The sequence below is a fragment of the Saccopteryx leptura genome, chromosome 7 (assembly GCF_036850995.1).
Source record: "Saccopteryx leptura isolate mSacLep1 chromosome 7, mSacLep1_pri_phased_curated, whole genome shotgun sequence".
In the NCBI taxonomy this organism is placed as follows: Eukaryota; Metazoa; Chordata; class Mammalia; order Chiroptera; family Emballonuridae; genus Saccopteryx; species Saccopteryx leptura.
The window spans coordinates 114,849,705-114,863,158 of record NC_089509.1 but is presented as its reverse complement, the minus strand read 5'-3'; the positions used below and the strand labels follow the sequence as shown (position 1 = coordinate 114,863,158).

Genomic DNA, 13,454 nt, shown 5'->3' with positions numbered 1-13,454 from the left:
TTAACCACAGAGTGCCTCATTTTCCTTATCTGTTAAAGGAGGTAACAAGAGTCCCTTTTGCAGGGTTGTTAGGCATAGAAATAATATATTAAAAATACCCAGCAAGATGCCCTTGGAAGCCATTACTATTATTACCATCATTATTATTATTTTTTTTTTACAGAGAGAGAGAGAGTCAGAGAGAGGGATAGACAGGGACAGACAGGCGTGAAAGGAGAGAGATGAGAAGCACCAATCATCAGTTTTTCATTGCGACACCTTAGTTGTTCATTGATTGCTTTCCCGTATGTGCCTTGACCGTGGGCCTTCAGCAGACCGAGTAACCCCCTGCTCAAGCCAGTGACCTTGGGTCCAAGCTGGTGAGCTTTTGCTCAAACCAGATGAACCCGCGTTCAAGCTGGCGACCTCGGGATCTTGAACCTGGGTCTTCCGCTGTGCCACCACCTGGTCAGGTATTATTACCATTCTTAAATTAGCTTACTGCAGGCCTCCAAATGACTTGGGTAGGACTAGGCCAGATGACTCATAAAGTGTCTTAAGATACAATTTTGATTTGTTCATGTCAGTGGAGGAAGGGGTACAAGACTGGCCGACAGCTCCACTGAGGCTGGTCTTAGATCTGGTGCTAGGTGTTGCAGGGTTTATGATGGGGAGGGGGCTGGTATAGGCATGGGCTCAGCTAAGCAGCAGACTACAGACGTGCTCCACCAGACACTACCTGAAGAGCCCACTCGGCAACCAAGAAACATTTCCAAGGAGCAGCCCGGAGAGTTGGAATCCAGGACCTCTGAATATGCACACCAACACCCACTGTACTGGAAAAAACCCAATTCCCCAACATCCTCAGTGGGTCACAACCTAAACTAGCAGTAACTCCACTTTACATTTATACATCACTATGTGGCAATTAACAAAAAGCCAAGGGCCCACCGGTGGAGCGCCCATCTGATTCTCTCCCGTTCCCTCTCCCCCTCCCACAGCCAGTGGCTCCATGGAGCAATGCCATTGACTCAAGCATCTGCCCCAGACGGGGCTGGCGGTTGCGGGAGTCTGTCTCACTGTCTCCCCACCTCTCACTTAAAGCAAAAACAAAAACAGTAACATTAAGCAAGGCTGAATGTGTAAAACCCGGTGCTGCAGCAGGACGCTAACCACTGTGAGGCTGGGTAACCATGGTTCAGAGACTAACTTTTCTGTCAAGTAACTAGTGGGTCTGGGCCAGGAAATCGGGGTCTTCGAAAGACGAGGCAGATTTACTAGACCAGACGAGAGCGAAGGAAACAATCTATCTCAAGACACAAATCTCCGGAGAGAAATATGCAAAATTACTTTGCATTTCCTTTCTGCATCTCCGAACTGGCGCCGGAACGAGGAATCAGATCGGGTCCGTGCAGAAATCCGGGACAGGGCCACGACAGGCACACGCGCCGGGCCGGAGCCCGGGCGGCTCGCGGAGGGTGCGTGGGGGGTGGGGAGGGAGCGGGCGCGAGAAGAAGTCGGAAGGAGTCTCAGGCCGGCGACGACGCCGTCGCACCGAGCACCTCGGGGCCCAGGCAGCGGCCGCAGCGCCTCACTGCGTCCTCCCGACTCTACCGCTGAGACTCAGAGGAGAGGCGGCTTGTCCGGGCCACCGCGACGGCGTGAGGAAAGCGGGACGCTGGCCGCGCCAACAGCCGAACACCCTCCACGCCGCTGGCGCGCGACAATCTCCCTCCGGGCGGCACAGCCAGCCCTCGCCCGGCCCCCACGCTTCGCCCTCGAGCCGGGCCGCCCTGGGCTCCCGGGACCCTGGCGCATCGCCTCCCGAGCTGCCTCGTCCCCGCCGGCCGCCTGAGCGGGGTGCAGCCCGAGCCCGGGCCAGCGCCGCAGACTTGGCGCCGCCGTCAGCCGCGGCGGGGTCGGGCGGGCGCGGGGAGCGGTGGGGAGAGGGGGCCCCGGGAGGCGGCCGCACGCCACTCACGCGTCGAACTTGTTGTTCATCCTCTCGCCGTCTCCACTGCCTCTCCGAGTGACTTCCGCTCCGCCGCGTCCCTCCGCCTAGGGCCCGGCCACTTCCGGTGGCGCGGGGCGCCTCGGAACGTAGACGCGCCGGCTCCGTGGCGGGCGCATATCCCGGGACTCCCGCCCAGGGCGGCTGCGCGGGGGCGCTCGGGCGCGCTGGCCTCGGCGGCGGCTGGCGGCGGGCCGGTCCTGGTCCGCCGGCAGCCGGCCCGCGCTGTGGCTCCGAGGACGCACTCCCCGCCCGGGGAGCGCGTGCTGACCCCCTCCGGCGGCAGGCTCGGAGGAAGGCATCGCGCATCGCCTTGCACAGAGCGGGCTGACCGATCCTGTGCTCTTCACCTCCCCGGGGCCGTTTCTTCCTCTTTGCTCCCGGCGACACTTCGCTGTAGTACCTGCCTCTGCCAAGGTTGCCGTGTGGGTTGAACGAGATACTCAGTATCAGGCACTAGACGCAGTATCCCTCAATAAGTGATAGCGAGTGTTAATCATTGCTTTCTCTGGCCAGGAGCTGCACAGATAATCTCCACCCCCTGAAGCAGAAAGGTTGAGAGATTCACCCCCAGGTGACACAGCTAATAAGAGGCTTATGGGAACCAGAGCTGGTTCCGCCATCATCAAATTATGTCCTGGATCTAAGTCTGTGCTCCAAACACACAGCGGGTGCAAGCAAAGGAAATGAGCCTGCTGGTGACTGAGCCCCAAAGCCAGCAACCCTGTACTGGGAGAGGAATTTATTTCCAGGATCCTCTTCCCTCCCCGCAGCAATGTTCCATTATCAGAGCTTTATACTGGCACTTGAACATTTTTGAATTACCACCACCTACACCTTTGATCCTGTGATGAGGGTAGATAGGAACTGATATCTGTGCCCATTGTTACAGATGTGGAAACAGAGGCCCAGAGAGCACAAATGACTTGCCCAAATTTACCCTCTTGTCACCAATGGAACTCAGGCCCCATCTGTACTCCCAAAGCAGGGTCTTGCCTCTCCCCCAGGAAGATGTCAGCTGGCCATCTTGTTTCCTAGGTGGGGTCAAAGGAGGCTGGTCAGGGTCTCCTCCCTGTAGGCAGAGCCAGCAGTTCCCTGTCACCTCTCAGCCTTCCTACCTAGCTCTTCATTTACCCTCCTGTGGGACCAGTGCACATTCCCTGGCCTTTGAGAGCAGAAGAAAGAGGGGTTTGTTTTCCAGGCTACAGAAGCTTTCTTAGAGTGTCGAAGATTGGGTCAGAGTTGGGAATTCTGAGTTTCAAACTATAAAGCCGCCGGTGTTCTGAGAAGCCCCTCTTACTCCGGGCCCCAATTTGCCCATCCGAAACACAGGGATACTGTTACTCTGGCTTTTCCTTGAGGCTGTGAGGAGCTCTGGTTTCAAGAATGAAAAAGAGATAATAAAATTCATGAAGTCTTTTGTGATCAATAGCAAAAAATTGCACATGAATAGAAAGATCATCGGTGTAGGTAAGTACTGGGTGCTTACTGCGCCCGCCCGAAGGCGGGAGGGAGATGGCAGCTGGAGTGAGCTACCATCTTTTTTTTCTGAGAGAGCATTGGCTGCTACTCTTCACATTTCTCTTGAGTTCTCTGTTTCAGGAACCTGTAGGGAACTCATAAAAGGGGAGGGAGGCCCAGGCCTGAAGGGATAGGACCTGACCTAGTTGGGGACCTCTTGCAAAATGGAGTCATTAGGGCTTCAACAGTCATGGGAGTTGATAATGCTTTGCTGAGGTAAGGGGAACGCCAGGATGAGCAAGCCACTGTCACATGGATGCTGGTCCCCACAGCACACCCTGTCCACAGCCCATCCCTAAACACTCCAAGACTCTGGCTCCGTCTCTTTATTCCTCCAGCTTTTCTCAGGGCTGTTTGGCTTCCACAACCCTGAAATATGCTTCCCAGAGAGCACAGTCAGCAGAACACAGCTGATAAGACTCCGTGTGGCTAACAGCAATTGGTTGGCTCAGTCAGGAGAGGGCAGGTAGGGGCGAGGGTCTCCAGGGAATGGCAGGGCGGGCACCCGGTTGTAGTGTGCCAGGAGGAAGATGCCAGCGGTGCCACAGACAAAGAGTGAGAGCATGATGAGGAAGCAGACGCGGTCCAGCACCCGGCCCACCAGGAACCACTCCTTGTTCCCCTGAGGGTGGGAGGCAGGGTGTGGGGTGACCAGCGGTGGCACCAGGCCTGCTCGCAATCCCCGAACTGTCCTTGGTCTTCCAGCAGGCCTCCAGGCTCCATTGCACTGAGCGCTTCTAACCTACTCCCAGGCCTCAACCTGGCTTCTTCCATGGTCCCCTGGCCCTGATGTCCCCCCTCCCCACTCCCAACGCTACTTTGTCCATCCCATTTTTCTGCCGTGGTCACCCCCTGTCAGGTCTCAGCTCCTCACTAGGTCCTCACGCCCCCTTCCCGCCCCCAGATGGGCTTACACTATCAAAGTGATTCTGCTGGTGTCGGGCACGAGCAATGAAGTTGCAGGCTTCCACACAGGCCTGGATGGCTGGGGCAGCCTGCTTCAGGCTGCTGCACAAGTCCTGGCTGTGCCCTGGCTCTGGGCCTTTCTCTGTTGAGATGAGGAGTCAAGTTTTTTTTTTTTTTTTTTTTTAGCAGAATGGAGAAGAAACAGGGAGAGAAGTTGGCCTCTCCTTAGGGATACCAACCCCTCTCTCCCCAAACTGGACACTTGCCCAACTCATCTGCAATGCCTGATGCTTTGGTCAACAGGCAGCCTTCCCTGTCCGGAGTCCATGGGGAGCGGCGTCCCCAGGGTCACACCCTCAGCCTCACCTAGTTTCTCCAGCGCTGCCCTCACTAGCCCATTGCGCTGCCGCTGCCGAAAGAGGAGTTCACTGCGAGGCAGGCAGAGGGCCGCCTCCTCCCCACCTGAGATCAAGCACCCTGAAGAGTTGCCGTGCTGCACAGCCACGGGGACCGGCGGGCGAACGTGCATCCGCAGCAGCTGGGGCAGGAGCCGCAGGAACACCTGGAGGGGGGAGGTTCTGGGTGGCTTAGCTTGGCAGCCAGGCTGGGCTTCGGAGCAGAAGGTGAAGGTTGGCACAAAAGGCTCGTGTTGCCAGAGATCTAGAGTCAGCGTGTTAGGGGCAGTGGCTTGGCCCTGGTATATCTCAGCTGTGCTATGCTAGAAATTGAGGCCGGGTCCCCAAACTTTTGTGCACACCGGAATCACCAGGGCACTTGCTCCAAACACAGGTTCCTAGACCCCACGCCTGCTCCTCTGGCCCAGGATGTGGCTGGGGTCCTGGGAATCTGCATTTGTGACCAGGCTCCTGCCGACTGCTGCAGGCGGGCTCCAGGTCGCGCAGGCTCGGAGGCCAGACTGCCTGGTCAGAGTCCCGCCTCCACTTTCTACCACATTCCCTCATCTGAAAAAATAGAGATGACCCTAATACCCACTGCACAGGGCTTTTATGAATATTAAATATGGTAGTATGTGTAATATGCCTGCTACTTGGTAAGCAGTTGATATTATCAGCTCATTTGGGCACGTGCTTCAAGATCCACACAGGGCAGATTTGCTGCTGAGTGTGGCACTTGAGCAATATGCCCAGGGACAGGGTGCTGAGAAACGGTGCCTCTCAGTGGGCTGGCGGGAGGATGCTGGAATGGGCAGGGAGGGGCCTTGCCTTGCGGACCCTGCGGCTCATGGAGTGTGTGTGGGGGGACCGCAAGGACACGTTGAGCACGACCACAGCGTTCACGACGATGAGGATGGTCACCGCCAGGAGGAAGGTCAGGTACCTGCCGGGGCGGTCAGGAGGCAGGGCTGGCCCTCTGGCATGGCATCCCCACGCGCCAACCCCGCCCTGAGCGGCAGCTCCCCACGGATCCCTTGGGTGAGAGGCTGGTTTTGGGGGTCGCAGCAGGAGGGCCGTGCCTTACTTGCTGATGAGTGGCACTGCCTGGGAGGTCTCAGGCACCTTCTTCGCCACGAGGAAGAGGAAGACGGTCTGGGCGAGGAGCACGTTGATGGCGACCGTACACTTCTGGCCACCCGCTGGCGGTGACCAAGAGGCTCTCAGAGCGGGTCTCAGTCTCCCCGCTGGGGGGCACCTCCTCCGCCCGCCCCACACGGAGCCCCCCGGCCCCCGGTCTGGGGTCGTAGGGCCACCTTTGCCCTGCTAGCCGCCCTCTGAGCTGCTGGCCAGGGCCAGCGTCTCCCCTCCCGCCGGCCCCAGGTACCCTTTGCAGGAAGGAAGTAGATGAGGATGGCGATGGAGGAGATGAGCACACAGGGCGCGATGATGTTGATGACGTAGAAGAGGGGCTTGCGCTGGATGAGCAGGTAGAAGATCACCTTCTGGTGGCCTGCCTCCTCTGCCGGGGCCGCGGCGTCCAGCAGCATCTTGGCCGGCCGGTGCCGAATGGCCCACTCCCCATTCTCTGTGGGCAGCAGGCCGGTGGGCACAGGGCATGGGCTGGGCGGACCCCTGCAGCCCGTGTGTGCCCAGAGGATGGCTATCGAGGGACAGACACCCTCAGGGAAAGCAGGTAACGGAACCCCCTCCCTCCACTCGGGGAGTCGTGATCATGGGGAAAATCAGAACTTTGTGGAGCCTTTAAAAACTGCTTCTCATGGTTTGCCTCGTTTTCATCTTGAGTCACACGAGGGGCGGGGAGAGGGTGTGATCTTGGTCTAGGATTGTCCCCACAGCCAGGTCCGGCAGGGGCCCTGGGCGGAGGCTACCTGTGAAGGCCTCGGGGTCAATGAAAATCCACTCCCTGGGCGGAGGCTACCTGTGAAGGCCTCGGGGTCAATGAAAATCCACTCGATGGTCTGACCGTCTTCCTGGCTCAGCTGCAAATTGATTTCGTTGGTGCTGTAGGTCTGGGAGCTGGGGGAAGGGGAGGGAGAGAGGGGGGATCCCAGTGTGTGTAGACCCACTAGTGAGGTACATGGTACAGTCAACTGAGGGCAGCGGGGGGCAGTTTTGCCCCCAAAACTATAACCAATAATTTCTGAGTTCACAGAATGCTGGCGGCAAGGTTGGGGGTGGGGGAGACTCCGCCTCTTTGGGTCCTGGAAGTTCATGCTGACGGGCCAGGAGGCTGTGGCTCAGTGCGACTGCCTGGTGTTCCGCTCTTCCTCTGCCTCCCGGGCAGGAAGGGCCAATGGTCAGAACACAGAAAGCCCCGTCCGTACCTCTCAGGTGTGTTTACTGAGGGGTTCTCCCTGCAGGGTCCTCCTATGGAAAGCCTGCTCCTCTAAACTGCAGAAGACCCTCACCCAGACCTGCTTCCCGCATTTATGGGTGGGGAACTGGAGACAGCCCCGTCTCTCTGTTGGGCTGCAGGTGATTCATTTCTCCCCTTGGGGCACAGGCAGGGAAACTGAGGTGGCTCAGCAGGCAGGGATGTGGGAGTCTCCAGGTGTCTGCCCCGGAGAGAGGGAGCCAGGCCCCTGGCCAGAAGCCTCATCCACCACCCGGCCAGGGCCCTGTTAGGGCAGCTCCCTAAGTCCCCCCTCACCCTCGTAAATGGCCTTACTGGAAGACGAGGGAGCAGTTCTGCCAGTCGAAGGGGAAGTAGGTGACGGAGACGGGGCAGGAGGAGCGGAAGATGGCCGGGGGCAGCCAGTAGACACAGCCGTCAGGAGACACGAGCACGTTGCAGTAGAGGGCGACCTCGAACACGCCGTCCACACTGCAGAGGGGCCAGGCAAGGCCACGCCTGCTGGGCTGAGCCCGGCACTGGACACCAGCCTTCTGCCCTGCACTGATGGGACATGGGGACACCGATCCCTCCCCGGGGCCACGGCCCTGCCTGGTCCCCACCTGGCCACAGGAAACGCCCATTTCCCCAACACGTCCCTGCACACACACACACACACACACACACACATGCACACGGACACGCGCACACACACACACATGGACACGCACACACAGGCACACGGACACGCACACACACCAGGTACCCTAAGCCCACATCCCAGTCCCTGCTGCTTCTCCAGCTCTCTTCAGTAATAGTCACAACAGCCACCAGTATCTGTTCATCTTTTACAAAGTGCGAGGGCCGAGTGCAGCGCTTCTCCTGTCTTACCAGCTCTCAACAGCTTCAATAAGAGCTGTCCTCCACCTCAGGTCAGAGAGAGGGGAGTGTCCCACCCCGGCAGCCCAGAGCAGTGGTCATGGAGCCGATCTACAATCAGCTCTGTGGCCGCGGGGCCCGGTCCTCAGCGCCTGCTCCCTCCAGTCATCCCAGCCCCCCGCAGGGCCCCTGGGCTGGACCCTCTATCTACCTCTCTTTTCCCTGACCCCCTTGCCCTGCTAGGCCCTGCCCTGTGTCCTTTCGACCCCCCACCCCACCCTCGCCCCTCCTCACTTGTTCCCCAACACGACATCTGGGCGCCACACCATCGTGGATGGCACCCTCAGCACCCAGAGGCCTCCGTAGTCTCGTGGGTCCCAGCGCAGCCGATAGTCACACCACTGCTGCAGGGGAGGAGGGTCGCCAGGCCCCTGCTCTTTGTTGTGCCACATTCCCAAGAACAGGAGCCCAGCCCAGGGGGCACAAAGGACAGGGTGGGGGGCCAGGAAGCTCTGAGGAGCTTGGGGCCCTGATAGAGGGAAAGAGGGTAACATGGCGGTCTCTTACCATTTCTATCCACACGTTGGTGGTCAGGGCCTCCTCTCGTTCATTCTGGGGGTGCAGACCTGGATATAAGCCCCCATCCCTGCCCTCCTCAGCGGTCCCCACGGGCCGTTGTTGGGACCCACAGGACAGCCGTCATGGGAGTGGTCCACAGCCTGCCCCCCCTGCGGGCCCTCCCCCCTCGTGGCTGCTGCAGCCGGGCCCCTTCCTCTCCCCAGCAGGTCCCCGGGCCGTGTGCCCTGATGCCTCCTGCCTCCTCTCTCGTCCTGCCGCAGGCCTGCAGCTCACCAGGGAGATGAGGTTGGTGAGGGTGAGCTTCAGGCTGACGTTGACCACGTCCGTGTCCCGCTCGGCAGGCCGCAGGTGGGGGTTGTAGCTCTGCATCAGGTCCATCAGCAGCCGCTCCTCCTGGTTCCGGTCCCGGGCTCCTGCAACAGTCAGCGGTGAGCCTGGGCGCAGGGGCTTCGGGGCAGGAGGAAGGGGAGGGCATGACAAGATGTGACAAGGAAAGGCAGGGAGCTGGGGTCAGCGGGCAGGCTCCAAGGACCCTCCAGGCCCCACATCTCCTGGGGCCTCGGACCCCTGCTCTGGTCTTCCCCGGGCCCCCAAGCCCCTGTGTCCACACCCAGGCAGACAGCCAGCAGCGGCAGGAGGACCAGCAGCCCCCAACCCCCACGCATGGTGCCACAGCCCTCCGCGGTGACAGAGGTGGGACAGCAGCTCCCCAGGTCTGAGGCCAGGAGATTCAGATTCTGGGTCTCATGTAACAGCCCACGCTTCCAGCCCAGCCTGCCTGGCGGGGCTGGCCCACCCCAGCCCCACCAGCTGTCTTACCACGACACTGTCAGCTGTTCTAGAATGGACAAAATGCCAGGCTCGGGTTACGTGGGCTGGGGAGGGGACGGGGGCCCCTGTCTGCCTCAGAGATGGTCAAGTGTCCATCCCACTCAGACTCCATTGTCCCAGATTCATGGTCCGGCTGGGGAGCTGAGGACGCAGCCAGGCTGTGGGGTGTGGGAGAGAAGGTAGGGTGCTTAGGAAGGCTTTTGGTTAGGCATATTTTGTGCCTGAGTTTCTCTGTGACATGGTTGAGGACCCCAAGCCTTTTTTTTTTTTTTTTTTTTTTAAAGATTTTTAAAATTTATTTGAGAGAGAGAGAGAAAGGTGTGGGAGGAGAAGCAGGAAGCATCAACTCGTATCTGTTGCCTCTTGTATGTATCTTGACTGGGCAAGCTCGGGGTTTCAAACTGGTCACTTCTGTGTCCCAGGTTGATGCTTTACCCACTGCAGCCCCACAGGTCAGGCAGCCTGACATCTTCATGGGTCACTCCATTGACACTGGAGGGTGAAATGCCTATAAGAAAGATGCATTATGGCCCTGGCCGGTTGGCTCAGCAGTTGAGCGTCGGCCTGGCGTGCGGGGGACCCAGGTTCGATTCCTGGCCAGGGCACATAGGAGAAGCGCCCATTTGCTTCTCCCCCCCCCCTTCCTCTCTGTCTCTTTCTTCCCCTCCCGCAACCAAGGCTCCATTGGAGCAAAGATGGCCCGGGCGCTGGGGATGGCTCCTTGGCCTCTGCCCCAGGCGCTAGAGTGGCTCTGGTCGCGGCAGAGCGACGCCCCGGAGGGGCAGAGCATCGCCCCCTGGTGGGCAGAGCATCGCCCCTGGTGGGCGTGCCGGGTGGATCCCGGTCGGGCGCATGCGGGAGTCTGTCTGACTGTCTCTCCCCGTTTCCAGCTTCAGAAAAATACACACACACACACACACACACACACACACACACAAAAGAAAGATGCATTATGTCCCCTGGGCTTTGACACCTTAACACAAATTAGGGTGCCAGATCAGGGTCCTCCCTGTCTCTGAGGCATAGGTCCCACCCTGGTAAGTTTTGTAGGAAAGAGAGCTGAGAAAGATCTCCACTTGGCGTTCTTGTGAATAGGACAGGCCCTGAATAGGGGCTCCTCTGTAGGGCCTCGGTATTTATTAACTCATCCATAGACGTATGGTGTCCCTGGCATTTGGCTGGGAGGACTCAGGATACACCTGAGCTGCTCACGGGAACTCACAGTCCAGGATGGAGGCAGATGAACGAGAGTGAGAGTCAGTGAGAGAACCTAGACGGGGCAGGAAACAAGCTCCATCCACTTTGTGGTTTGTGGTTGGGGGGGGGGGGGAAGGGTGGGGCTAAGGCTGCCCTGGGAGCCAATGGCCGTGACCACAGGCCCAGGCCACCTGTCTTTGACCATCTATTCCAAGCAGACAGGTCAGCATGTCCCAGTTGGTGGGCAAGACAGAAAAGGCAGGTTTCCGTTCTTGCCACCCACCCTTCAGCACCCTGGGGGACAGGCTGGAGGATGCCTCTGAGATCCGGAGGAAAGCACCATTTAAGAATATGTCCCCCAGGTGAATGATGTCTGTGGCGTTTCATTGTGTATCAGTAAACCGGAAGTCAGTGGACGTGTCCTGTCCTTGGAGTCGGACCCCAGCCCAAGCCACAAGTTCCTCCTGTCCTCACCAGGACTTCAAAGTGGGGGGAGGTGGTGGTGGCGGCGGCAGCTGCCTCCCTGGTCATCTGCTTTCACTGTGTCGCGTGGTGGGTGGCTCGTCTGCCATCCTCGCGTTCGGGCCTGCGAAGGGACCCACGCTCACTTTTCCTCGCCAGCTCCCCCACCCCAAGCTCATTTTTTTTTTTTTTTTTTTTTTGTATTTTTCTGAAGCTGGAAACGGGGAGAGACAGTCAGACAGACTCCCGCATGCGCCTGACCGGGATCCACCCGGCACGCTCACCAGGGGCGACGCTCTGCCCACCAGGGGGTGATGCTCTGCCCCTCCGGGCATCGCTCTGCCACCACCAGAGCCACTCTAGCGCCTGGGGCAGTGGCCAAGGAGCCATCCCCAGCGCCCGGGCCATCTTTGCTCCAATGGAGCCTTGGCTGCGGGAGGGGAAGAGAGACAGAGAGGAAGGAGAGGGGGGAGGGGTGGAGAAGCAAATGGGCGCTTCTCCTATGTGCCCTGGCCGGGAATTGAATCCAGATCCCCCGCACGCCAGGCCGACGCTCTACTGCTGAGCCAACCGGCCAGGGCCAATTCCCTCGCTCATTTTGCAGCGCAATCTCTCTCCCCATCTCTGCTCCCCTCTAAAACCACACTTCACCAAAGACCATTGACAGCTTCTGCTCAATAACGGGCCACCTGCCCCTCACCCCTTCCCCAGCACCACCCCAGGCCTAGGTGGTGCAGCCGATGCTTCAACATCCCCGACTTTGCCTTTTTCCTTCCCCACAACGTCTGCGAGGGAGGGAAGAGGGAGATGATGGAGACCAACTTCCCTCTGGTTTGAATCATGCCACCTCCCTGTGGTGTGTGTGAGGATTTAAACCCCTGTTTTCTCCCTTTCTTTCTACTCTGGCCTAAAAGTTTCCTTGGTTCTCAGGAGGGTGCACCGCCTTCGAGGGTGCACCTGTTGATGGGGCGGTTTCTGCCCTGGAGGGGTTTGAGGGAAGTACGGGAAAATCTTCTGTCGGCCTCATCTATTATCTAACAACGACTCCATCACCACCTTCTACTCTAGAAGCTGGACAAGTGAAATGCTCGTTTCCCAGGCTCCCTTGCAGGTATGTATATGTAGCCACGTGATAACATCTTGACCAATGGTGTGTCCGCAGAGGTCAGCTGAGGGGCTTCAGCAGAAGCTTTTACTTCCTGATAAAAGGGATCAGAATGGCTGGCCCCTTTCCTCTCTTGAACATGGGTGTGAAGTGTGGAGCTGTGGCCTTCAGCTTGCAACCTGGGGCAATAAGCCTCGGTCCCTAATGGCTTTGTGGGACAGCTGAACGAATGTTGCAACCACTGCCCCGTGATTATTATGTGAGAAGGAGGAACGCTTTCTTGTTCAAAACCATGGCTCTCAGGGTTTTCTGTTCCTTGCAGCTCAGTGCATTTCTAAGATTCGTCACCCTTTGAAAGAGGGCAGGTAGCCCAGTTGGCCTGAGGAGGGTGTATAGAGACATCCCTGGGCGAGACTTTCTATGGAGGGAAGATAGAGTTCCATGTCACCCAGAGAGTGGACCAGCACTGACAGCACCCTGGAGCTGGAGTGCTCGGGGAATGGGTGCTGTTGGGGGACCTGCTGTGACCCTGGGCACCTGCACAACAGGCAATTGCAGTTGGGTGTGGCATTTGGGAGCTGTCTTTTCTGGAAGGCTCACAGCTACCTGAGCTAGGCTTAGCACGACTGAGGATTCACCTGTTGATGGGGCTGTGTTAGACCCACGGCCAACAGCCCCACCATGTGGTGGAGAAAAGCAATGGCAATGACAGTGGCCAAGGGATCTAATCCAGGCTCCCTTTGTCTCTGTGGATAAGACAGGGACCCTCTGGGAGTTGGTGGGTGATTCCAGGGAAGGTCAAGACTTTCTGCTCATCTGAAAGGTGTAAGTCCAAGTTAGTTTTTCTAGTCAAAGGGAAAAATTAAAAATGTGTCCCTTGAATTTGTGGATGATTCATATTGGACGGCAGTAGTAAGTAGGGTCAGTTTTGGTCTTTTCCCTCAGTTCCACTGAAAGACTGAACTTGTCACCTTCTGTATAGCTGAGCTCATGAGGTCACAGACTCCCTCTGAGGCAAACGGGTTGAGCTGTGCAGACCGTAAGCCTGGGCCTCTGCAGGTGAGTAGTGGGCCCTCTGCCCCTGCTCCAGGCCTCTCTGTCACCCTGCCAGGCTTGGATATAGGAGACCCCCGTGAGAGCCCCTCGGGGCTCATTCTCTGTGACGGAGACCCTCAGATGAGGAATGAGACAAATACCCACTCCTTAATTTGCAGGACGTGTGTAAGTACCTTCATG

At 58.3% G+C, this 13,454-nt stretch overlaps 2 protein-coding genes across 5 annotated transcripts in view; both read right to left on the bottom strand.

Annotated features, from left to right (window-relative positions):
- EIF4E2 (eukaryotic translation initiation factor 4E family member 2) overlaps window positions 1-2,119 on the bottom strand; it is a 33,185-nt gene extending 31,066 nt beyond the window's left edge. For 3 of the 4 annotated variants that reach the window (XM_066345064.1, XM_066345065.1, XM_066345061.1), the window contains exon 1: window positions 1,961-2,119. In XM_066345064.1, coding sequence (XP_066201161.1) covers window positions 1,961-1,980 — 20 coding nt within the window. In that variant the 5' untranslated portion in view covers window positions 1,981-2,119. Of the gene's footprint in view, window positions 1-1,329; window positions 1,850-1,960 lie in introns of those variants that run through there. The other variant, XM_066345063.1, reaches the window with a different exon arrangement.
- A 1,840-nt stretch (window positions 2,120-3,959) lies between these two features.
- On the bottom strand, window positions 3,960-9,306 carry CHRNG (cholinergic receptor nicotinic gamma subunit). Its single transcript, XM_066345453.1, has 12 exons — window positions 9,234-9,306; window positions 8,897-9,036; window positions 8,612-8,656; window positions 8,339-8,448; window positions 7,502-7,657; window positions 6,752-6,849; window positions 6,197-6,397; window positions 5,897-6,011; window positions 5,641-5,755; window positions 4,784-4,979; window positions 4,426-4,559; window positions 3,960-4,133 (listed from the first exon to the last, which is right to left on the bottom strand). Exons 1-12 carry the CDS (start codon window positions 9,286-9,288, stop codon window positions 3,960-3,962), a joined length of 1,539 nt encoding a protein of 512 aa, XP_066201550.1. The 5' UTR covers window positions 9,289-9,306.
- Window positions 9,307-13,454: the final 4,148 nt, after the last annotated feature.